At 35.5% G+C, this 25,283-nt stretch overlaps 2 protein-coding genes across 3 annotated transcripts in view; one reads left to right on the forward strand and one right to left on the reverse strand.

Moving 5' to 3' along the window:
- Window positions 1–6,607, forward strand: part of LOC115230286 (WD repeat-containing protein 88-like) — a 56,520-nt gene extending 49,913 nt beyond the window's left edge. Inside the window, exons 9-11 of one of the 2 annotated variants that reach the window (XM_029800519.2) lie at window positions 331–399; window positions 2,588–2,677; window positions 6,245–6,606. In XM_029800519.2, coding sequence (XP_029656379.1) covers window positions 331–399; window positions 2,588–2,677; window positions 6,245–6,355 — 270 coding nt within the window. In that variant the 3' untranslated portion in view covers window positions 6,356–6,606. Of the gene's footprint in view, window positions 1–330; window positions 400–2,587; window positions 2,678–6,244 lie in introns of both variants that reach the window. The other variant, XM_036507524.1, reaches the window with a different exon arrangement.
- A 4,768-nt stretch (window positions 6,608–11,375) lies between these two features.
- The window catches only part of LOC115218673 (gamma-soluble NSF attachment protein), a 36,183-nt gene continuing 22,275 nt past the window's right edge, over window positions 11,376–25,283 (reverse strand). The window contains exons 5-10 of the mRNA XM_029788603.2: window positions 23,910–24,050; window positions 20,566–20,632; window positions 18,641–18,711; window positions 17,658–17,816; window positions 14,235–14,364; window positions 11,376–11,916 (exon numbers count right to left, since the gene is read on the reverse strand). Coding sequence (XP_029644463.1) covers window positions 11,749–11,916; window positions 14,235–14,364; window positions 17,658–17,816; window positions 18,641–18,711; window positions 20,566–20,632; window positions 23,910–24,050 — 736 coding nt within the window. The 3' untranslated portion in view covers window positions 11,376–11,748. The remainder of the gene's footprint in view (window positions 11,917–14,234; window positions 14,365–17,657; window positions 17,817–18,640; window positions 18,712–20,565; window positions 20,633–23,909; window positions 24,051–25,283) is intronic.

Below are 25,283 nucleotides of genomic sequence, written 5' to 3' on the forward strand. Positions count from 1 at the left end.
GAAGGCTGATTCCTAAAAGCAGGTAAGATCCTTTTGATGGCGGGGGGGATAATAATTAGCTCATATCTGCCAATTGACTTGTCAGTGTCCTGAAGGTGTGGGCTGTTGCATAGTGGTAATGGTGGTTCTAATTTAATCATTGAACCTGATTTTCTCCCCTCCATACACATGCAAGCATGTATCTGACTCATACACTGTTCACTTTCCAGACATTTGTACGTTACCTCATATGCTTTATATGTACTTTTGACAAGTTGTGGTGCACCTGAGCATGGTATACAATAATTTCATTATTATTATTATTATTATGAAAACCCTTTTATCTTTCAGGAACATATCAATTGGATTCATGGTGTTGATATTGCTAAAAGCCAGCGTTCTATACTTTCCTGTTCTCGGGTAAGAAACCTTATCAAAATGTTTATTTCACCATATAATGTCTGAGAAAGACTATGAAAGTAAAAGTGAGCTGCAAGAAGAAGAAGAAGGCAGAGACAGTTACATCAGAGTGGTGGGAAAGGTGAAGGGTGGTTACCTTCTTTTAGACTGCACTTCCTTAATTCCTTAAACAAAAAGGAAATGATTATCTACCCTTTAAAATGTTTCATTTGGCTTGATATCTTAAATATTCTATCTTCCCAACTACAACAATTAAACCTGTATATATCAATTTTGATATTATTTCTGCTTGCAAAAAAAAAATGTAAGTTGATCTTGGAAAACCTTTAGTTTAAAAATTGATTTAGTTAATACTCTTTTACTTGTTTCAGTCATTTGACTTTGACCATGCTGGAGCACCGTCTGTAGTCAAGCAAATCACCCCCAGGACTTATTCTTTGTAAGCCTAGTGCTCATTCTACCGGTCTCTTTTGCCGAACCGCTAAGTTACGGAGATGTAAACACACCAGCATCAGTTGTCAAGCGATGGGGGGTGGGGAAGCACAGACACACAAGCATATACACACACATACACATACATACATATATACGACAGGCTTCTTTCAGTTTCCGTCTACCAAATTCACTCACAAAGCTTTGGTCGGCCTTGGCTATAGTAGAAGACACTTGCCCAAGGTGCCATGCAGTGGGACTGAACCCAGAACCATGTGGTTCGTAAGCAAGCTACTTACCACACAGCCACTCCTATGCCTAATTTTTTTTATAATATTGATTTCTTTTGATAACCTTCCATTGCAACCATACATCTATAGAGGCTAGTCTTGCTCTTTAAAGTTGAAAATTACTTCAGCTCTGAGCACCTACAGACCCTATACATAATATAAGTGAGTCCAACATGAGACTAAAGCTCACATATCCAGACAGTGGAACACAACAATATTCTACATCATGTTCCCCTAAAAAGACCATCAGCATGTCAGACAGTTCATGTTCTTGCAATACATCAATGTACTTCGTTATTTTATTGCTAACTAAATTCAGTCAGAAAATTTACTATCTCTTTGGTCCTTTTCCAGAAATGGTTGCTATCGCTCATAGTTAAGGACGATGTCCATTTTGTGGTGTCATGTATTTAGTATAGAGTTTAACACAAAATTATAATAAGAAGCAGAATCCGGAGATGATTGGGGCCTCCTGGTTTAAGTTTTGGAGTGGTTTCTTCAGACTCTTAGTGAAGGAGTTAAATTGTCTTATAAGCTATGAAAGTCACTCATAGCTTTTGCAATACCGATGTTGCTTAGTAATATTTTCTGTGTCACTTGGTGGACAGGGCGATTTATGAGTTAAGTATCGTGATCACAGATCCAATTCATTTTTTGTCCCTTTATAATAGAAAACTGAAACTCTTTAATGATACATTTGTTTTATATTATCTGGGTATTGAATCAACAACAAAGCTTCTACAGATCACTTAACCTGCTGGAAATAGCAGTCAAATCTCTTTCATATTACACTCTATTGTCTTAAAGAATACATTGGATAAAATACTCAAAGATACACTGGAAACATTTTTTCATGCTAAGAGTTGCTGAAGCATGGAACAAACTGCTGGCATCAGTTGTTAGTTGTCGGAGCAGTGCATCCTTCAAAACTTCCATGCTTTCTGAGATTCGCCAACACTACACCTGATTTTCTCCCCTCCATACACACGCAAGCATGTATCTGACTCATACACTATTCACTTCCCAGACACTTGTACATTATTGCATATGCTTTATACACACTTTTGACAAGTTGTGGTGCACCTGGGCACTGTATACAATAATTTCATTATTATTATTATATCTGAAAAAGAAAGGGGTTATAGTCATCCCTATGAGAACACCTTTGATCTATGATCAAAGGCATTCTGGTAGGGACTAATGAGCTGATCATAGATTGCTCATTCAAAGATGGTCTGGGGCTAAAAACACAAATCATACCATCCATTCACTTTATGTCTTTTTATATGTATTTTCACCTACCTGCTATATGATGTGTTTTCATCTATCCAATATGTGTTTTAATTTTCCAACAATATCATGTTACGTGTATTTTAATTGAATGCAAATCATATATTCATATTACATGTCCATATTACTCCCATACCAAACTATTTTTTTATAACCATCTTATATTCTAATGTTAGGACCGTACTATCCGAGTCTGGGACATTGATAATATCAGTTCCATATCAGCATTACTACCTGGAAATGATTTTATTCCTAGAGTATTACAGGTAAGTTAATCTTATTACCTCTTTGAAGACCAATAAAATAATAAATGCGCCCTTTTAAAGCCTAGATAGGCTCATGGGCCCGGTTTCCATGGCATATGTGTTCCCCAGCTGGACAGGACACCAGTCCATCGCAGCGTCACTCATTTTTACCAGCTGAGTGAACTGGAGCAATGTGAATCGAAGTGTTTTGCTCAAGAACACAACGCATCGCCTGGTCCAGGAATTGAAACCACAATCTTATGATCATGGTGCTGACACTGTAACCACTAAGCTATGAGCCTCCACCTGCGCCATTTTAAAGCCTAACCAGGCTCATGGGCCTGGTTTCCCAGTTTTAATGGCGTATGTGTTCCCCAGCTGGACAGGATGCCAGTCCATCACAGCGTTACTCATTTTTGCCAGCTGAGTGGAGTGGAGCAATGTGAAATGAAGTGTTTTGCTCAAGAACACATGTTGCCCAGTCCAGGAATCAAAACCACAATCTTACGATCATGATGCTGACACCCTAACCACTTAGCCATGCGCCTCCAGTTTGAAGACCAAGGCAACATTTATTTATCCATTAAAAAGACAACTGCTTTCATGAGACAAAATGCTTGTAGCAAGTTGATTTTGGTGGGATTCAAGTTCAGAATGTAAAAGGCCATTATTTATATACTACAAGATATTTTATCTAATGATTCTGTGGTATCTAATATCTAATCATCATCGTTTAACATTTGGTTTCCGTGCTAGCACGGGTTGGACGGTTTGACCGGGGTCTGGGAAGCCATGAGGCTGCACCAGGCTCCAGTCCGACCTGGCAGTGTTTCTACTGCTGGATGCCCTTCCTAATGCCAACCACTCCGTGAGTGTAGTGGGTGCTTTTTACGTGCCACCGGCATGGGTGCCAGGGGAGGCTGGCAAATGGCCACGATCAGTTGGTGCTTTTTATGTGCTACCGACATGGAAGCCAGTCAAGGCAGCGCTGGCATCGGCCACGTTCAGATGGTGCTTTTTATATGCCACCGGCACAGGTATCACAACTACAATTTCCATTTGATATTTATTTTGAAATCTGATGATACAGTCAACATTAAGACACTAGAAGTTAATTAAATCAACACTACAAACTAACTTTTCTTCTTTTTGTAGACCTCTAACACCATTTTCCACATCCAGCATATCAAATCATTAAAATTTAGGTTACACTGCTTTTGTTCAATTTGTTTGAATGTCCACATTAAAATCTAAGATACTACTGAAACTAGTAAATCCATATTGTTTATCAATGATTACAGAATAAAAGAGAAAAAAAATGCCTTTTTAAAACATTCTGCTTTTATAGCAAGTTATTTTGGGTGAATGGGACTACGGAAAACAAAAGCAATTATACTAAATTGGCTGCAAACCTAAGTATCACTGCCTGTTATAGAGAGGAGAGGCAGTTAAACAAATACTGGAGCCTGACAAACCATTATCTGTTTGTACTAGTCATAGTTGAGACATTAGGTGTTCTTGGACTCAACACTACTGATTTTCTCCCCAAAATCGGGACAACACTGGCCTGTTTGAGAAATGAGCTCCATGAGGTGGGGTGGCCATTGCAGCAAGTGTTGCTGACCATTCTCCACAGCAACGTCTTTGCAATTATGTTTGTGAGGCATGGCTGAACACACCGTTTGGATTAGGGCGGAATCTAGTTAAATTGATTCACAAAATCAGGCCCCTTTAATTTTGCTCAGATTGCTTTCAATCTTGGTTTATTGATACAACTCTGGATTTTGATTACAATCAACCAATTACTTTATCTCGTAAATTAAAGAACCTGATGTTATTTGGAATTAAAGTTGGGAAAATTTGGGTAATTTTAGCCAATCAACAGACAGCAAGGCATTAACAGCTTGTTACTATGACAACTGCACGTAGTGTTGTGTTTCACTTCACCTGCACGCTGTGTTGTGTTGATTCTTCACACAACAAAATTTGCTTCACCTGTGTGTTTTGTTTTAATAAAATTTATGTTTATCGATTAGAATTTAATTGTAGGTATTTTTCATCAATTGTCTTAATATTTTACATATATTTCGTGAAGTTATTCTGTGTTTACATTTATTGCAATAAATGCCTTTCAGTTTAAACCCAGGTCAGGTCAGAATGAGCCATTCTGTATTTTTATTGAAGACGTAGGACATTATTTAATGTGTCCTTCATTTTTAAAATGTTAGAGCAGAGTGAGGGAGATTTAGCTGTTATTTCTAGCAAATTAAACAACTATACAGGAGTGGTTGTGTGGTAAGTAGCTTGTTTACCAACCACATGGTTCTGGGTTCAGTCCCACTGCGTGGCACCTTGGGCAAGTGTCTTCTACTAGCCTCGGGCCGACCAAAACCTTGTGAGTGGATTTGGTAGACGGAAACTGAAAGAAGCCCGTCGTATATATGTATATATATATATGCGTGTGTGTGTTTGTGTGAGTGTGGTTGTCCCCCTAGCATTGCTTGACAACCGATGCTGGTGTGTTTATGTCCCCGTTACTTAGCGGTTCGGCAAAAGAGACCAATAGAATAAGTACTGGGCTTACAAAAAGAATAAGTCCCGGGGTCGAGTTGCTAGATTAAAGGCGGTGCTCCAGCATGGCTGCAGTCAAATGACTGAAACAAGTAAAAGAGTAAAGAGTACACAGAGGTTACCCTATTGGCTCCAGTCTTGTTCAGATGAATTGAATCACATATCTTATCATTTTGCTTACTACAAAACTCCATTATGTAAGAACTTCACTCTGAGTCCAGTGACTTAAAGCAGACAAGGAACAAATCTTCCTCTGGACAAGATGCTAGTCTGTTTGAACTAACGTTTTTGGAAGGCATTTTTTTGTATACTCCAGCTTGGTAAACTGAGCCAAGTAGAGTGATATGTATACTACCCAGTAAACTGAAACATTAAACCTACAGTAGGACTAATTCCTACTTATAATTCATTAATTGCTAATCCACATAATCATACACTTCTAGTTTATATTAGACTTTATATTACAGATTATATGTTGTGATGGCAATTTTTATACTAATTTATTCTTGACTAGCAGTATTGCCCAGCATTGCTTGGGTTTGTTTCGACCCTTTAGAATTGGAATTTTTGAAAAAATAAAAATTTTGCATTATGTAGCTTGTTATTTTCTTTAAGTGAACATTTTTCTGGTTGAAATACACCAAAAAATGGTGACACAGCAGTCAAAAAAATGTAAAAAAATAGGGATTTTCATAGAAAAAAAGCACCTTTTTGATGTAAATAATTTTTGGTCTTAACATGGTCCGGTTTGAATTTTTTCTTCTACGGAAGGAAGAGCAAGCCTTCTATCATATTCTCAATTTTGGTCAACTTGCGCCGCAGGGTCTCGGAGGAGATAGTGTTAGTTGAAGGCTACCAAACCTGCCACACACAGACAACTTCAGCTTTATATATATAGAGAGATATATTAAATCTCATGGAACTTATATATTCCTTTTATTTAAGAAAAAAAATAACATAACAGTCATTTAAGATCTGATTGTTTGATTCAAATGTTTATATTTCTATTGATTTCAGTGTGAAAGATGTAACAAAACATTCATACCTCTCAATGATTATCAAAATACCATGTTGCTGCTATGTACATATTGCAAACTTGATTCTTGCCTCAATAAATACTCTCTCTGAGTAATGCATTTCTTCCAAAGCTAATTCCAAAGAATTACACCTAATGCAAAATGTCTTTTGTTGGTTTTTTTCCACCCCCTACCCGAAACTTAAATGAAAATATTACCTTCAAAACAATGGCTTTAACAACTATTAGAGAATATATATTCTTCCCAGTGGTTTTCTAATATGGATGTGCAATGCTAATTTGTTCAAAATGCAGAGCACAAGTCACTTGCAAAAGTTGTTGACTATCTATCTGCGGCTTTATATAGCTATGGTAAGACCTCACCTAGAATTTGCATCACCGGTCTGGAACCCCTATCTTGCCCAGGATATCAATCGTCTGGAAGCCGTTCAGCGACATGCAACCAAGAGAATACCCTCCATCAGGCATTTGCCATATTCTGAACGCCTTACTTCCCTGGGCATGGACACATTGAAACTCCGACGTCCAGCAGCTGACTTGGCAGACACCCATAAAATTATCAACCATCGTACAAACAATAACTCTGAGCACCTTTTCAAACTCCACCCATCTAACACCCGTGGACATATTTACAAAGTCAGAAAACAGCACAGCTCCCATGACTTTCGGAAACATTTTTTCACACTAAGAGTTGCTGAAGCATGGAACAGACTGCCGGCATCAGTTGTTAGTTGTCGGAGCACTGCATCCTTCAAAACTTTCATGCTTCCTGAGATTCGCCAACACTACACCTGATTTTCTCCCCTCCATACACATGCAAACTGTTCTTAAGTTGTGATGCACCTGAGCACTGTATACAATAATTTCATTATATTATATATATTATATATTAAAGGCCATGGTATACAGGAATGAAATTGTACAGAAAAAGTTGCAGTGGGAGCCTAGTATTTATGTTCAGTTTTTAACTGAGTATAAAGACAAACATTAATACTGTGTGTGTATAAAATCAAAAACAAAAAAATATTTTAGGCTAGAAATGAACTGAATTTCAGTAATTTAAATGTCAGTAAATTTGACCAAGTATATCACTCTTGTAATTTGATAATAGTTCTTAAGAGGCTCTAAATAGTCAATCATTAGGTTATCAAACTAATACTTCAGTTATTGAGCCATGGAGGTTACTGTCATTTTTTCCAATTTAGTTTTTACTTTGATTCAAAATATATCTCCTAATTATGTGAACCAGTCTTCCATATTGTTGTTCATTAGCAACAATGAATAATTAAGTATGCTAGTCATACTCATCACTCATTACATTACTTTGCTCTTCAAGTTTACTTGCATGTAAACTGATCTGCTGAAAACAGCAGTCAAATCTTTCTCAAATCACTACAGTCCATCTTAAAAAAAAAAAAATGAATGCATTGGGTAGTATAGTCCCTGATATACAAAAAGATGGTCAGAGCTGGAATGCCTTTGATCAGATGTCTGCTTGATCTGGGCTGACCTCGGGCTAAACATCAATAACCATTCTGTAGTTATTATATTAGCCTTAGTAACAGACAGATATTTTACCTATCATTTTCTTAACCATAGTCAATAAATTTTGCAAAAGATTTGTATATCACTTAACATGCTTTAGTAAATCAAAGTCCAATTGCTTAGTCCTGGCAGCACCAAAATTTCAGATCTAGCTCCAGTCTTAATCAGTGCCTGATTAAATTACATATCATGTAATTTTCTTGGGGTGAAATACACAAGATTGAAAAATATCTGAAGTCTTTTCAAGGATGTGAAAGTTTGAACTCAGTGTTGAAAGCTTATACAATCCTTGTCCCTGCAGGTGTGAACTATTTCTAATATTAATTTAAAACAAGCTGGTCAAGGTTAATTTGGCAGACACCCCTAAAATTATTAACCATCTTACTAACAATAACTCTGAGCACCTTTTCAAACTCCACCTGTCTAACACCTGTGGACATGTTTATAAAGTCAGAAAACAGCACAGCCCCCATGACTTTCGGAAGCATTTTTTCACGCTAAGAGTTGCTGAAGTATGGAGCAAACTGCCGGAGCACTGCATTCTTCAAAACTTCCATGCTTCCTGAGACTCGCCAACACTACACCTGATTTTCTCCCCTCCATACACATGCAAGCATGTATCTGACTCCTACACTGTTCACTTTCCAGACATTTGTACGTTACTGCATATTCTTTATAAGCACTTTTGACAAGTTGTGGTGCACCTGAGCACTATATACAATAATTTCATCTTTATTATTATTATTATTATAAAAGTGTCTTAGTTATGGTCACTCTGCAACACCTGTGTTTAAAAACTAATAATTAGTCATTTGACTTAGTGCGTCTCATAATCTACTGGGTCCTAATGAAGATAGTTTTTTCATGTAATGTATCAATAGAAATAGTCTCCAGGCTTGACCCATAGAGACAATTGAACTCTGTACTAATGTGTCAAAATACCAATTAATGTTATAATGTTGTAGCTAACTTGTGATAGCTACTTACAGTTATATGGCTTGGGTCATCAAATCTTAAGTACTTTGGTCATTGTTGTTGAAAGCTAACCTAACAACTACTTTTTTACAAGTGAATTGTGTAAATAAGTCAAAATGTTTGTGTGTCATTATTCATTTATTTTAATGGTTTTTTACAAGCACAATATATTATATACATTTTAACAAAAAAAAAATATTTTACATAGTTATATTAGATAAAAGAATTTGAAAGGTTACATAATGTAGACATGTCTTTTACAAGAAAAAAAAGGAAATAATGTTTCTCTTTTTTTTTTGTCTGAATTGTATAATTCATAATAATTGCAATTGTAATATTGCAAAGAATACATTTAAACTTACATTTGGTTACCAAACTCAAAACCTGTAGCAGACTCACCTATTTTCAATATCTGAGTGTTCTTTGGAAGAAAACTAAAGGACTGCATTAAAAAAAACTATTCATTACTATATTTAAAGGAATTGTTATTTTGATCTAAAAGATTTCGAAGAAACATTTCTCACAATCATTACTGAGAAAAAAATAAACTATAAAACAGATGTGTGTTTATGCCTTAAAATACATTCTACATGATAACTGATCATAATCAGTGAAAATAGAGTTTGATTTTATGGAGGTCATGCAAATACAGATGAAATATATTTTAATTAACTTTATCAATCAGATACATTGATGGTTTAATGCATCCAGTCAATAAATAAATAAAAAAAATTATAAAAGTTTGCTATAATAAATTTCATACAAAAGTTTAAAATTCTCATTTGATAAATACTTGAAAGAAAATAATTTTGTTTCAGCAAAACACTTTTGCATAACATTTCAAACTTGCTAGTTCTAAGCAGATAACAACAATAATTTAAAAAGATCTATAAAAAATATTATAATACTGTACAATTATTGAGTTATTATTTAAGCATTGTAGCTTGCAATAAATTAAACTTATGAGCAACAGTGCTTACATACAAAATTCAATTTTACAATGTTAGAAGCATGATGGAAATTAGTAACGATGAAGGAAAATATTAGTCATCCTTCCACACTTCCATCAAATGTATGAGTTCTGTTATGGTATCTGAGTTTACAAAACAAAATTATGATTATTAACATCCTGAGGAAATTTAATATATTTTCCTTTGGAAGAAAACAAACCAATGAAATTAAATCAACTCTGCTTAAACTAGATAAACTTAGTTTCTTCCCTAGTCAACCTAAATCACCCTTGGCTTAAACATAGAATGGACACATTGGTTAATGTAGTCCTGGACATTCTCCTAAAAAAAAATGAGATGGTCACAACTGGAATATCGTTGATCATAGGCCTATTCATTCAAGGTTAAGCCGGGGCTAAACAACAATTGGTATCACCAATAATTTAGAAACAGAATATATAATGGAGAACTTCAAGATAGTTGCTTTACGTTCCTTCTGTTGGTCCCATTTTATAAATGCATTTCTTTGAAATCGGAAGAAGTGGATTGACAAAAGGTTTAAGTGTGGGGAAATACACACAATAACTCACAAACACCCACAGACTTATGTTGACCTAACTGCTTATGTCAGTAGCTTTTTCCATCAGATTCCATTACAGTAAGTAAAGACAAGTACTTTTCTTACCTATGTCTCATCACATTATACATCTGCTTAACTTTTCTCCTTCATTTTATTACTTTCAAATCAATTCTTATATATTTTTTACTGATAACACCATCATCCATTTTTCCCCTCAATTAGATCCATCCCATGCACAAACTTTGTCCACTTCCAACTTTATATTAACCCTTTCATTACCAACCGGGCTGAAACCAGCTCTGACTCTGAGTACAAATGTCTTGTTTTCATAAGTTTTGAATTAAAATCTTCCACCAAACCTTAGTCACAATTTATGTTCCTAACACTAGCTGAATGATAACCAAGTTATTTTACTAAATTCTTTGTTATATTTAAAGTAATTGAAAGAAACACAGAGCATCTCAAAATAAATACAGTAATGAAAAGGTTAATATTGCATTTGAATTTCTGGAAGCTATTAATCACACTATTTTAACTTTTGATATATCCTGCAAATATTAACAACAAATATCTGAACACTGAACAAGTTCTTCCACATGTGAACATTGCATATGAATTCAAACCATGTTGGTAAATTCTAACCATGTACTCAAAACATGTTCACGAATTCAGTTGAGTATATCAAATTAATTAACAATTGTAATAATGTGAAATAGCAAAACAGATATGAAGGTGAGATGTTTTTAAAGGGAAAAATAAAAGGTTCTTAGATGTTGTCAAGTAAATCTAAGAGATTTGACACTCATGATCCAGTTTTTTTCACATCTTGCATTAAGATTCATCCACATAAGATTTTCTAAAGTAAAAGGTTGTGTGTAAGGGTGCATGCATGTGTGCATGCACACACACGTGTTTTTTTATCTGTCTCACTCAGAGACTGTTAGTTTTTGCAAAGCTATTAAAAAATCTCATTTATTGTAACTGTCAATCTATTTTTTTAAATAATAAATATTTCACTCTAACATATTGTGTTTACAATTCAGTTAATATTTCACATTTTTCTATATAACTAAGAGTGCATGCACACACTTACACACACACGCATAATGTTAAGTATGCATGTAAGAGAGAAAATTTAGAAATGAAAAATAGCATGTCTATGTGAATGAGACTGTCACATGTATTCTTATTTCTGTGTGCATGTAAGTGTTCATGTGTGTGTGTGTGTAACATGCACTTATATTTAAGTACATGTATGAGTGTGTGTCTGAAGAAGTACAAGGATTTGAGGGTCATAACATTGACACCGGAGTGGAGAATCAAAGATAATTTAATGGATAATCAATTAAAATGACAAGTTGTAGAACTAGAGAATCAAAGAAAGATGAAGAGAGCGAGAGACATATTTTTGTTGAAGAAATACCAAAATGGTAAACTAGAGCAAATCAAGTTCTTCATCTTCTTCCTCCTCACAGTAATCATCAGCAGCCAGTCGAGCTGTAGCTTCTGCTATCTCATCTATTGGGTCATGAGGTGATGGGCCCCAGTCTTGACTACTTGTACCTGTTTCAGGGATTGCTAAGTCACGTGCCAGCTTTGCAAACTGGAAATTAAAACAGTACAAAAGTTACACACATACGGAAAGAAAAAAAAAAGGAAAAAAAATCATTATTAGCATCATCATCATCATCATGTTATTTGCTTTTACATCTAGCTCCACCTCCTTTCCTCCTAGCAAAGACTCAATTGTTTACACACTATGGCACATCTTATACATAATGGTTATACATCACTGCATTTATGAGATTCAATGAGTGTTTACGAAGTTTCGAATGGAAAGAGGTTGCTCTTTCATAGGGATGTGCTTTATCCAAGCGTACACCAGTTTAGCTCCAATATCAATTAATATACTTTGGATTTCACTAATTTGTGCTAGTATTAGTGTTAACACTTATGAATTCCCAGTTGTCGTTACAGATATTTTCATCTATTCCATATAGGAGAACAGAATTTGAATAATATAAGGAAAATGGAGAGTTTAAACACAGAAAAAAATCTATTTATTTATATAATAGTTAATATGATATCGCCTATGTATGTTTTAATTGCTTATCATCACTCTCTATATATATATACGGTAAAATGTCTGCGTGTGTGTCCTTTATACAAATCCACAATTTTTCAGTTAGAGGGCTCGCACTTTCTATGGTCATTCAAAACCGTCTAAGGGTGGTCGTGCACATCTTTACATTTCCCCAGTCACCCCACAAAGCCATTAAAAAATCAATAGAAGTGACTTTTTTGTGAATTTTCTATCAAAAACCCAATCAAAATGCCCGAAACTTGATACGCCAATTGAATGCCAGCTAGCTGTATGTGACTGGTCGGAGATTTGGACAGTACTCATGTGTATGTGCGCATGCACGCAGCTGTATATGCATGCACTAGCACTATGACCTGGCGTTGCTGGGTCATAGTGCTAGTCATTCATATTTTGTAATTAAGATTGCATCATGCATCTTTCCTGTGTGCTTCTCCCTAGATTTTTCTCAATTTGCTGCGTACTAAAAAGATATCTAGTACAATAGATAAGGTACTAGACAACCAGCCAAAAGATTTTGAACTGAAATTGAACTATTGATGTTATGATGTATCATCATCATTGTTTAACGTCCGCTTTCCATGCTAGCATATGTTGGACGATTTTGACTGAAGGCTGGTGAACCAGATGGCTGCACCAGGCTCCAATCTGATCTAGCAGAGATTCTACAGCTGGATGCCCTTCCTAACGCCAACCAATGGATGCCCTTCCTAACGACAACCACTCCGAGAGTATGCTTGTGCAAAATATTTAATTCTGCAAATTTCAGTTCATTGGTATCAAGCCTATCCTAACATCATCTCCAGAGATAGATTATCTCTCAATTGCTTAAGTAACTCTCCTTATCCATTTTCAGTATCTGTTTCTCTCTGTCTTTTAAAAGTTTTATTCAATGTGATCACATCAATGGTTTTACAAATTTTGATTGTTCATTTGTTTAATGCTTGTTTTTCCATGCTAGTATGGGTTGGACAGGGACTCATTTGAGGCAGTATTTTACAGCTGGACGCCCTTCCACTTTGTCTCCAAACTTTACCAGTTTTACAAGGAAATTTTTATTATATTTGAAAATGCAGAGTGACTAATCATGATGTTAACAAAGCCAGCTTCAAGGATCAGAGGCCATTATAATAGCAATAGACAGAGGTGAGGGCATGCCTGTGGGCCAGAGGCTAGAGTGGGTTCACTGGAGTGATGAAATGCCAGTTAGAGCAATCCATCTCTGGATGCAATCCAGGGTGTTTGTGTGCATAGCAGCAGCACTATTCCAGGTGAAAATGGTAATTATTTCCTTCAATTTGGTTATCTGGGATAAATTTATTTAAGAACACCAGTAGTGACAATATTTTAACTCATGTTTTTTTGTTGGAGGCCCAGCATCTTAAAACACAAACACTTTACTTAAAAGATAACGTTACCATCATTTGTGCTGGTGACACATGAAAAACATTCGGAGGCATGTAAAAAACACCATTTGAGCATGGCCGTTGCCAGTACCGCCTGACTGGCCCTCATGCCAGTGGCACGTAAAAGCACTCACTACATTCTCGGAGTGGTTGGCGTTACGAAGGGCATCCAGCTGTAGAAACTCTGCCAGATCAAGATTGGAGCCTGGTGCAGCCATCTGGTTTGCCAGTCCTCAGTCAATCCAATCCATGCTAGCATTGAAAGCAGACTTTAAACAATGATGATGATGATAAGCATTTTTAGAATTGCTTTTGTTTTTTTTGTTTTTTTCAAGAAAAATAATTTACACCTTAGAATAAATCAAACATCAAATAAAGAAAATAAAGAGGAAATGGTTAGGAGTTCATACATACAGCGTTATCCATGTGTCGTACAAGTGGAGAATCTAAAATGGCTCTTCCAGCTGCCTCATCTGCTGTATCATAAGCTTTCAAGAGTCTGTACATATACATTGCATCATCACCGTCTGAAAGTTCTGGACACCTGGAATGGAAACATAACAATGGAAACTATTTACAATCGCAAATATTGCATCCCTTATGGTGCATGATATGAAATTTGTAGGTAGTGAATCACTGCAGTAGTTTGAAGTGCTTGATGTTTTTGAAGGAAGTGTTGAATAAGAAGGGTACAAAAATTTAAAGGTGATTATAGAAGTGTGAATATTCACCTTTCAATGTGTCTATTAATGGACACGTTAATTTCAACATGTTATTACACCTACAGAAAACTAAGATAGATTTCTCATATAGCACTAGTTTTTGTGTAACTTTTATTCATATTTTGCTTTTTAGATATTGTTACCTTGGAGACAGTACAACTACAGTGGCAACTACTCTAGTTCCTGTGACATTAAGCAAGTTACTTTAACCCTTTTGATACCAACACACCTGAAGTTACCTCTGATTCTATGATCAAACTCCATGTTTTAACCATTTCGTTACTGTATTTATTTTGAGATGCAACATATTTCTTTCAATTACTTTAAATATAACAAAGAATTTAGTACAATAACTTAGTTATCATTAAGCTAGTGTTAGGAACATAAATTGTGACTAAGGTTTGGTGGAAGATTTTAATTCCAAACTTATGAAAACAAGACATTTGTACTTAGAGCCAGAGCCGGTTTCAGCCGGGTTGGTAACAAAAGGGTTAAAGTGATCTAAATTAGAACCTTCCACCAAAATCTCATGTTAATTTATGTTTTAAACACCAGCTAAATTCTTTATTGTTTTCAAAATTAACTGAAGCACGGGCAGTATATTTCAACCAAAATATGGTAACAAAAGGGTTAAACTGAAGACATCATAATAAATCCAACTAGAAAAATATATTCCATATGATATTTTTCTGTAGTTTTCTATCATAATTGAAATATTGTAAAAAAATTTCCCTTCAAAAACCATTACTTTAGTTTGTATGATGAAAATCTTTCCAATAAAGGATATCCTGGTAGATAAGGTTATCTTAAATTCTAAATTATTCTTAACAAATAAAATGAAACAATAACCAAAAATAAAATTTTAAATTTAATGAAAATAACTTAACATAATAGATGATTTAATATATTCTTTTGTAAAGGGCTTATAAGTTCACCAATGATTTTCCCAGTTAGGTTTTGTTGGTGCAGCAGATATCAAAATTAATGAATTTAAATACTAAATAAAAAAACAAAAAAACAAATATTAATTTTAAAGTGATTTTGTGGATTGGTATTTAACTGGACACCACTATTTACTTAGAAAGGCTGTCAAGACTGCTCCTTTTTGGATTAAAAATAATTTTCAAAATTTATTTTTCTCAGAGTTCACAGCTGGGGTTAAATTTAAGCTAGAATAAACTATGATTCATACAAAATTCAAAGGACTCACTATCAACAAAATTGTTAAAATGCAATACTTCCTCTTTATTAAGACATGATAGTAAAGGAAACAGAACATACGCAGATTGTTTCACTGCTCTCCACAAGATAGACAATATATTCAGAAAGCTGGATCTGTGGATCATACATCATCATCATCATTGTTTAACGTCCATTTTCCGTGCTAGCACGGGTTGGACGGTTCGACCGGGGTCTGGGAAGCCAGGAGGCTGCACCAGGCTTCAGTCTGATCTGGCAGTGTTTCTATAGCTGGATGCCCTTCCTAACACCAACCATTCCATGAGTGTAGTGGGTGCTTTTTACGTGCCACCAGCACAGGTGCCAGGGGAGGCTGGCAGCGGCCACGATTGGTTGGTGCTTTTTACGTGCCACCAGCACAGAAGCCAGTCAAGGCGGCACTGGCATCGGTTACGTTTGGATGGTGCTTTTTACGTAGACATTTTATCAACTGCCTACATGCTACAGGCTGACCAAAAGTATACAACAACTAGATTTGTAGTCAGGAGTTTTAAGTTACCTTTCATAATTTTGGCTAGACTAAGAAAAGTGAGAGACTATCAGTTTATGAACAATTGACTTAAGTTAACACCACTTTAAAACACAAACTAGCATTAATGGCTATTGGCTGTTATTGAACATGTAATACAAATGACAACAACTGTTGGGTGGAAAAGAGTCCTGTGCTGACAGAGGATCGTATATATAACAAAGGAAGACATAGAAGTAATGAGATCAGAATGTTGTGCCTCAAAAATGAAATGACATAGGATTGAGAAGAGCTGTAATATGCTTGTTAAACTGCAAATCTACATAACTTGAACAAAAGTGGAATGCTAAAACGATGATGATGATGATGATCAATGCAATAAAGTTTATAAAACTAAATGTATAAGATGCAGGCATGGCTGTGTAGGTAAGAAGTTTGCTTCCAAAACATATGATTTCAGGTTCAGTCCCATTGTAAAGTGCCATGGGTAGTATCTTCTATAGCTCCAAGCCAACCAAAATCTTGAGTGATTTGGTAGATTGGAAAAGAAGCCGATCACGTGTATGTGTGCATTTGTGTGTGTTGAAATCATCCGGTAATTGTGACTGAGTGGTATTAGGAAGGGCATCAAGCCATAGAAACCATGTCAAAGCTGACAGTGGAGCTTGGCACAATCTTTTGAGTTGTCAGTTCCTGTCAAACCATCCAACCCATGCCAGCATAGAAAACAGATGTTAGGTGGTGGTGATGATGAAATATAAGTATGACCATTATACAAGCAATATCATTTGTTTCCAATCTTCTGTGAAAACACGTCCAGCTATGAGGAAACAAGTGAGGAGTGGTGGCAGGAAGAGCACCTAGCTGCAAAAAATCTGCCTCAACAAATTCTGTCCAACCCATGAGAGGATGTAAAAATGGATGTTAAAACAATGACTAGCAGTATCGCCTGGCGTTGCTCGGGTTTGTTTCGACCCTTTAGAATTGGAATTTTTGAAAAGTAAAAATTTTGCATTATGTAGCTTGTTATTCTCTTTAAGTGAACATTTTTCTGGTTGAAATACACCGAAAAATGGCGACACAACAGTAAAAAAATCGTAAAAAATGGGGATTTTCATAGAAAAAAAGCACCTTTTTGATGTAAATAATGTTTGGTGTTAACATGGTCCGGTTTGAATTTTTTCTTCTACGGAAGGAAGAGCAAGCCTTCTATCATCCTCTCAATTTTGGTCAACTTGCGCCGCAGGGTCTCAGAGGAGATAGTGTTAGTTGAAGGCTACCAAACCTGCCATACACAGACAACTTCAGCTTTATATATATAGAGATGATGAAAGTGTTTTTAACGCTATGCTTGTTAAAAAGCAAACAGACACACCCCTTCTTAAGCACAAGCAGAATTTTACTTACTTGAAGTAGTCTTCATAAAAATTAAAACCTCCTGCAAAATCTTCGTTGTGTAAATACAACATTATCACACCGACGGCAGCTTTACCTATCATCGGCCAATTCTGAGTCTTTTTGTGGTGATGTATTTCCTTTTTCAAATATTCAATTGATTGTTCAAGCCTGAAATTGTATTACAGAAAATATAAATACCAGAATTACGGAGATGTACTTGCATAGCAAGTGATTTGATCTGAGATCGTGTTCTGAAACGAAAACAATTGCAGCGTTGAAGGTGTTTATAAGCCATTTAAGAAACACACAAAAGCTGTTCGATTCACTAAATACCAGAAAATGTAATATTGTAAAATCAACAGTAAAACCAACAGAAGAGCTAAGATAATTTAAATGTACCTCCTTCCTAAAATGACTAAATTTTTCAAATTATGATTCCAGTTATTGTATATGTCACATTATCTTAAAAACTGAAAAGCAGCTATCACTTTTAGTGTAGCTAAATTCATAGACTTTTACAACTGAGAAGCAAGCTTTGTAACTGATAACTTTTTGGTAATGTTACTAATGATAATAATCCTTTCTGCTAAAGGCACAAGGCATGAAATTTTAGGGGAGGGGGAAAGGCAATTATATCGACTCCAGTACTACTAACAACAAAAACAACAACAACAACAATAATAATAATAATAATAATAATAATCCTTTTTACTAAAGGCACAAGACTTGAAATTTTGGGGGAGGGGACTAGTGGATTACATTGACCCCAGTGTTTCAGTGGTACTTAATTTATCGACCCCGAAAGGATGAAAGGCAAAGTTGACCTCGGCAGAATTTGAACTAAGAACGTAAAAATGGAGGAAATATGAAGAACTAATTCTGAAAAAGATGCACTTCTTTACCAAGAACTATGAGAATTACAATGTTTAGAAGAAAGGTCACTACAGTTCAGATATTCTTTAAACTATCTTTGAACACAAATCCAGACATACTTGCGCTGGTGAATTAAAATTCGGGCAGCCTTCCCAATATTTTCGGCAGCATTGTTTGGTCGGTCCTCATTCTAGAAAAAGAAGAATAAATGTAAAAATGTATTCATATAGGTTTTGTATCTTTGTATGTATATGTGTGTTTATATATATATATATATATATATAAATTAGTAAAAAAACCCACCTTTTATCAATTCAATAATGAAAAAATTAAATTATACCATTTAGAAAAATTACAACTTATAGAAAGATTAAATATAAGATAAAACATATACCAATGATTAAGTAATGTACAAAATAATAAATAAAACGTATATATTTGGTAGAAGAACTACATGTGTTTCGTGGCTTTTAATCTTTCTATAAGATGTAATTTTTCTAAATGGTATAATTTAATTTTTACATTATTGAATTGATAAAAGGTGGATTTTTTTCTAATTTATATATATATATTATATTATATTTTGTGAAATTTGATTTGGTATTTCTAAATTGAATTTTTCCCTGTAAGTTTGGAATAATATTCCCCCATATTTTATATATATATATATATCATGATAATAGGTGTAGCCATGGTTGCAAGGGTAAGAAGTTTGCACTGTAACTACATAGTTGCATGTTACCTTGGATAAGTGTCCCCTACTATAACACCAAGTCAACTAATGCCTTGAGAGTGATTTTGATAGAAAGAAACTGCAGGAAGCTTGTGTAAATATCTGTGAGTGTGTTTGCATGTGTGCACATGTTTATGTGTGCATTGGGTGTGAATGCTCATATTCCTCGTTTGTCACTTGTCATTGCTTGTGTGAAATGATAGTAATTTTGGTGTTTCTTGTTGACATTATGACTATTTTCTCTGAACATTTGAAGACCTTTGGAATTAAAAAAAAATCCTTTACTTGAAAAAGTAGGTAAAGATTGGCAGCTATAAAATCCTGCCTCAAATAATTACCTATCTAACCCATGCCAGCATGGAAACACTAACACTAAACAAATGACCAAATATACATTTATATATGTATACAAATATTTTTGTGTATAAACACCCCAATACACATACATATCTGCTTGTATGTGTTTTATATCTTTGTGTATGTGTGTTTATATGTGTGTACACTTACACACACACACACATGTATGGATTCCTGTGTTAATGTTTACTGGCATCATGTGTTCGTTTGCTAAAGTGTTATTTGATTAATTCATCTATATTCATTGACTCTTTGAATAACAGATTGAAATTAGTACATGGGATGATTGAGATGATGCAATTGACTAAATCCTTTGATTGAAAGTAGTAAAAGAATACATGATAAAAGAATAAAAGATAACATGGACGCCACTCGGACCCAAAAGATTGACCATTATGTAAACCTCCTTGAGGAATGTGAAGACATAGGCTGGAAAGCGGAGCATTTTCCAATCGAAGTTGGATGTAGAGGGTTTGTTGGACACAGTGTGAGACGACTGTTGTTATTGCTAGGCCTAACTCATCATAAAGTCAATACCACCATAACCGATATCCAAACTATGGTGGAGAATCTAGCCACTGGATTTGGTAAAAAAGAGACAATGAGCGATGGCTAGAAGAATATTGAGCTTTATTTGATAACCAGTTGATCTAGTAAGCGGGGCCTCATATCAGTGAGGCGGGGCTGGTGCGCATTGATGCCGTCAAGAGGTAGGCCCCGAAATGGCGCACATTCTCTCCTGATGACTCCATACACTTGCTGGCTTCTGGTATGTGAAGTTTTTGACTGGTAGCACTTGCATGTGCAAGTTGTTTGCAAGACATCATATAATGTACATATTTATGCATGTGTACGTAAGTATGTGTGTGTGTGAAGAATGATGATATGTAAACTAAACCCACTCTCATCATTTAAGGCAATACATTTTATCCCTGGCATAAATTTCAAACTTACATCGGCAATGGCACTAGCCTTTTTGTACATATGAACTGCTTTTAAGGGGAATTCTTGTTCAACCATTCTGAAATGAAAGAATATTATCTAATTAAAATAAAAGAAATATAAATTAACAGAAAAGAAAAAGAGAACAGGTAACACCTTTATGATTCTTATTACAGCAACCACCATCCCAACTCCTATTTGGCACCACTGAGAGCACATAGTTGCTAGATGACCGCATTTTTCAGATATTGCTTTTTAAATTACTAAGTACCTTATGAAACTGATTAAAACTCTATATATGCATCAGTATTATCATTAATATTCTGAATATACATAGAAATGAAAGAAATAGGAAGAAATATATGTATAAGTTAAGTGAAGAACAAGTTTTATTAACCAAATACAAAACAAATATTGTAAATGCAGTAAAATAAAATACTGTACATTGAGTAGCAATGATCCATTTTAGATACAGTAAAAACTTTTTTTTTTCTTTTAATGACCACAGATTAACACAAATTAGAGCAAATTATTTTGACTCTAATTAAGACACATCTTTTTTGAGTTTTGGGTGCCATTTGGTTGAGGATTCCAGTTGAGTACCAGAAAAAGTTTACTATATAAAGTACTGATGACAAACATGATATTTTCAGGAAGTAAGTTAACCAAATGAGTCGGGTATTTGATAACTGGCTCTTGGGTTAGTGCAAGTTCATATTTTGCTGTTGACCTCTGGAAGTGTGCTGTGCGCGAGAAGACCCGGCAGGACAAGTGAGTCATAACCCGTGGCCTTCTACATGGGATGGAGCCAGCCTACGTATGCATACCTTCCCTTCTTGGGACACAAATCTACTTGTGAAGACGTGATGAGGCAAGTGAGGATCAGAATCGAAATCGATCAATAGAAATTGCGGATGTGCTACCAGTGCCGGTGGCATGTCAAAACTCTGCTTGTGAAGACCCGTTGAGGCAAGTGACGATCAGAATCGAAATCGATCAATGGAAATCGATCAATGGAAATTGCAGATGTGTTACCAGTGCCGGTGGCATGTAAGAGAACTTTCCGTTTCGCGACCGTTGCCAGCACCGCCCCGTTTCGTGTCCGTTGCCAGCCTCGCCTGGCCCTCGTGCCGGTGGCACATAAAAAGCACCATCCGTTCGTGGCCGTTTGCCAGCTCTGTCTGGCACCAGTGCGGGTGGCACGTAAAAAGCACCCACTACACTCACGGAGTGGTTGGCGTTAGGAAGGGCATCCAGCCGTAGAAACACTGCAAGATTTGACTGGGCCTGATGAAGCCTTCTGGCTTCACAGACCCCAGTAGAACCGTCCAACCCATGCTAGCATGGAAAACGGACGCTAAACGATGATGATGATGATGATAGTTTATTGATTCTTAGAAGACCACATAAATCAATCTGATTCAGCTCATATATGCTCTGGTAAATCATCATCATCATTGTTTAACGTCCGCTTTCCATGCTAGCATGGGTTGGACGATTTGACTGAGGATTGGTGAACCAGACTCCAATCTGATCAGGCAGAGTTTATAGCTGGATGCCCTTGCTAACGCCAACCACTCTGAAAGTGTAGTGGGCGCTTTTATGTGTCACTGGCATGCAGGCCAGTCAGGCGGTACTGGCAACGGCCATGCTCAAATGATGCTTTTTATGTGCCACTTGCACAGGAGCCAGTCCAGCAGCACTGGAAACGATCTTGCTCGAATGTTTTTTCATGTGCCAGTAAGGCGACGCAGGTAACGATCACACTCGAATGGTGTTTTTTACGTGCCACCGACACAAAGGCCAGCTTGTTGCTCTGGCAACGATCATGCTCGCATGGTACTCCTAGCAGTCCACTAGCATGGATGCCAGTCATCGAATTTGATTTTGATTTTAAAAAAACTCAGTATATGTAGTAGTGTTTACTTATTCATTGAAAGTTGCTGATTCAGTTTGTTGCTACTCAAAAGTTTCTTGCTGCAACATGCAGTCCTTCAGGTGACAGAAAGATGAATGGAGGAACTTATTGGAGATTCATGGCACAAAGGCACAGGTTAATGAATTGTACAATTCTCATTGACTGACTAGGGACCTAAGTCAATGTGTGACTTGTGGGTTGCTGATAGGGGAGAATTTCAGTAGAAATGATCAGACTGCCTATCATTTGTACAAGAGATACCTCTGTGATAGAGCTGGTGGATGTCAAGTAATTATTGTATTCATGAAGGAATGATCAATGTGACTGATGGCAGGAATAGTCAGATGGTCTGCAGTTGAAACTTGTTTTCATGAGGAATTTGTTCATATGCTTGCATATGAACAATAATTAATATTTCCTGTTTAAGCAGACTCATTTACTAGGTTTTAAATTCCACTTGAAATGACTTCATATATAAATATTGCAGGACTCTGATGAAGTAAAATACATAATTGCATAATGTTGCTATTGTTATGTAATTATTTTAGCAGTTTGCTGAAATGAGTGTATGTCTTATAAAGTTTTGTTTTCTCTTTATTATACATATATATCTATATATTTTTGCACTATCTCATTTTTCTCTCCCCTATCAATATGTCACACCTATTTAAGAAATTCTTTTGTTAATGCTATCAAACAAGGACCATTACTCTATTTGTCTTGAGGAAGACAATGATAACAATAAAAACTACCATTATTTCTCCATTGATATTTGAAGTTAAGATGAGCATATGAACGTATGACACTTGTTTCAACAATACTATCATGAATAACCAACAGTGAGACATAAGGGGGCCTCTATACAATTACCTGACCTGCTAGAAACAGTAGCTAAATCTGCTTTAAATCATCTGTTACCATCTTAGAGAAGATAGACACATTGTATAATGCAGTCCTGGTAAACTATGCTAAGGAAAGAGACAGAAGTGTAACAGCTGTAATGACCTTGATCATAGATCTGTTCAGTCAAGGTGGATTTAGTTCTAAACAGCAACAATTACGACGACAAAGATTATGACACAACAAAGTAATATATTACGGAGATGTACTTGCATAGCGAGTGACTTGATCTGAGATCGTGTGCTGGAACAAAAACAATTGCAGCATGGAAGGTATTTATAAGCCATTTAAGAAACACACAAAACCGTTACATTCAATTCAACATTTAAATTTAATTTGTCAAAATATTTTCATCGCTTTGAGATGCAGCACGAAGTTTTGTCAGTGAACAGGTCACGGTCTCAAAGCGATGAAAATATTTTGACAAATTAAATCTAAATGTTGAAGTGAATCTAACGGTTTTGTGTGTTGTTTAAATGGCTTATAAACACCTTCCATGCTGCAAAGTAATATATTTTTACCACAAACATAAACATACTTAGCTCCTTTCTCAAGCACCAGTCGAGCTGAATCAGGTGTTCCATGATCCATGAACATTGCTGAAGCTTTTTCTAGTAGCTCTGCGGCTTGTTCCAGTTGTTTAGTTTCTTTGCAAAGTAATGCAACCTGTTCATAGCTCCTAAAATATAGCATAGGAAACATTTTATAAAACTCATAAAAACAAATTTGAATTAAATTAAATCCATCCATCCACCACTGCCACCACCCACATTCATACATACTAGTCGATTGCTTAACTTACAAACAACAAACATTTCCAAATAAAGAAACTGTGGATCTTTTCGGTTTGAACGGCAGTTTTTTCTAGCAGTGTCATATGAAATTGTCACCCATAATTATGACCCTAATATTGATCTATTGCATTTCAATCTGTTTTAGGGTTAGGGTTAGGGGTGGAGGGAAGGGTATCTTTTTTTCTTCACAAATGTAAATAAACCCAATCTGTTTCTTAAACAAGGGACATATTCATACGGCACAGAATGTTTTTTTTTACCTCAATGGATGTCATTGATTGGTTGAAATTGCAGAAATTGAAGAAAAAAAACAACAAGTATCTTACAAACTATAGAATTTTCTCAATAAAGCCAAGAGAAAAAGATGTTTTATAAACACATTCTACCAGTATACGAAGTTTAAAATTTTTAGTTACCTAGAAATTATGTTAAAAACTGCCGTTCAAACTGAAAAGATCCGAAACTGTTAGGTATGAAGACAAATAGCAAATATTGTTGCTATTTATTAGGCAAGCGTTAAGGCTAGATTGAAAAGTCATTGAGTGATAGTCAGAGATTTTAAACTAAATTTTATTTCTTTGCAAGAGTCTCTAACAAAGAAGCCAGTAGCCAACACTATCTGCAGAGATGACAGGTACCAGCAGATTATCTGTTCATTGAGAGACACACTGCATCGTACCTTTTTTTATCTGGTCTACAGATTTTGTGTAAATGAAGAGATTTTGGGGATGAATCTCTCTTCTAAACTTAGTAATATAGTAGATAAGAGTAAAGAGACATTACTGAGATGTTTAACCAAGTTTTCCCTTTTTAACACTAGTCAAGAACTACTTAGATTTATTTATTATTAAATGTTGTACTTGTAACTCAGATATACAGCTATTCTTTTTTAAAATATCACTTCTCATCAGATTGATGAAAAGACAAGTTTGTTGCTGAAAAATGTTTTAACTGTTCAAAATCTTAATCAAGTATATCATGAGAAGAAGCAGTTTATTTTAGTTAATTATTTAAAGTCATACCAGAAATGGATAATTCAGAATGGTTTGCCCTCATTCTTAATTCTCACTTTAAGAGATATACAATTATTTTTCTTGAAACATGAAATAGAATTGGAA

This window comes from Octopus sinensis, linkage group LG1 (assembly GCF_006345805.1).
Source record: "Octopus sinensis linkage group LG1, ASM634580v1, whole genome shotgun sequence".
NCBI lineage: Eukaryota > Metazoa > Mollusca > Cephalopoda > Octopoda > Octopodidae > Octopus > Octopus sinensis.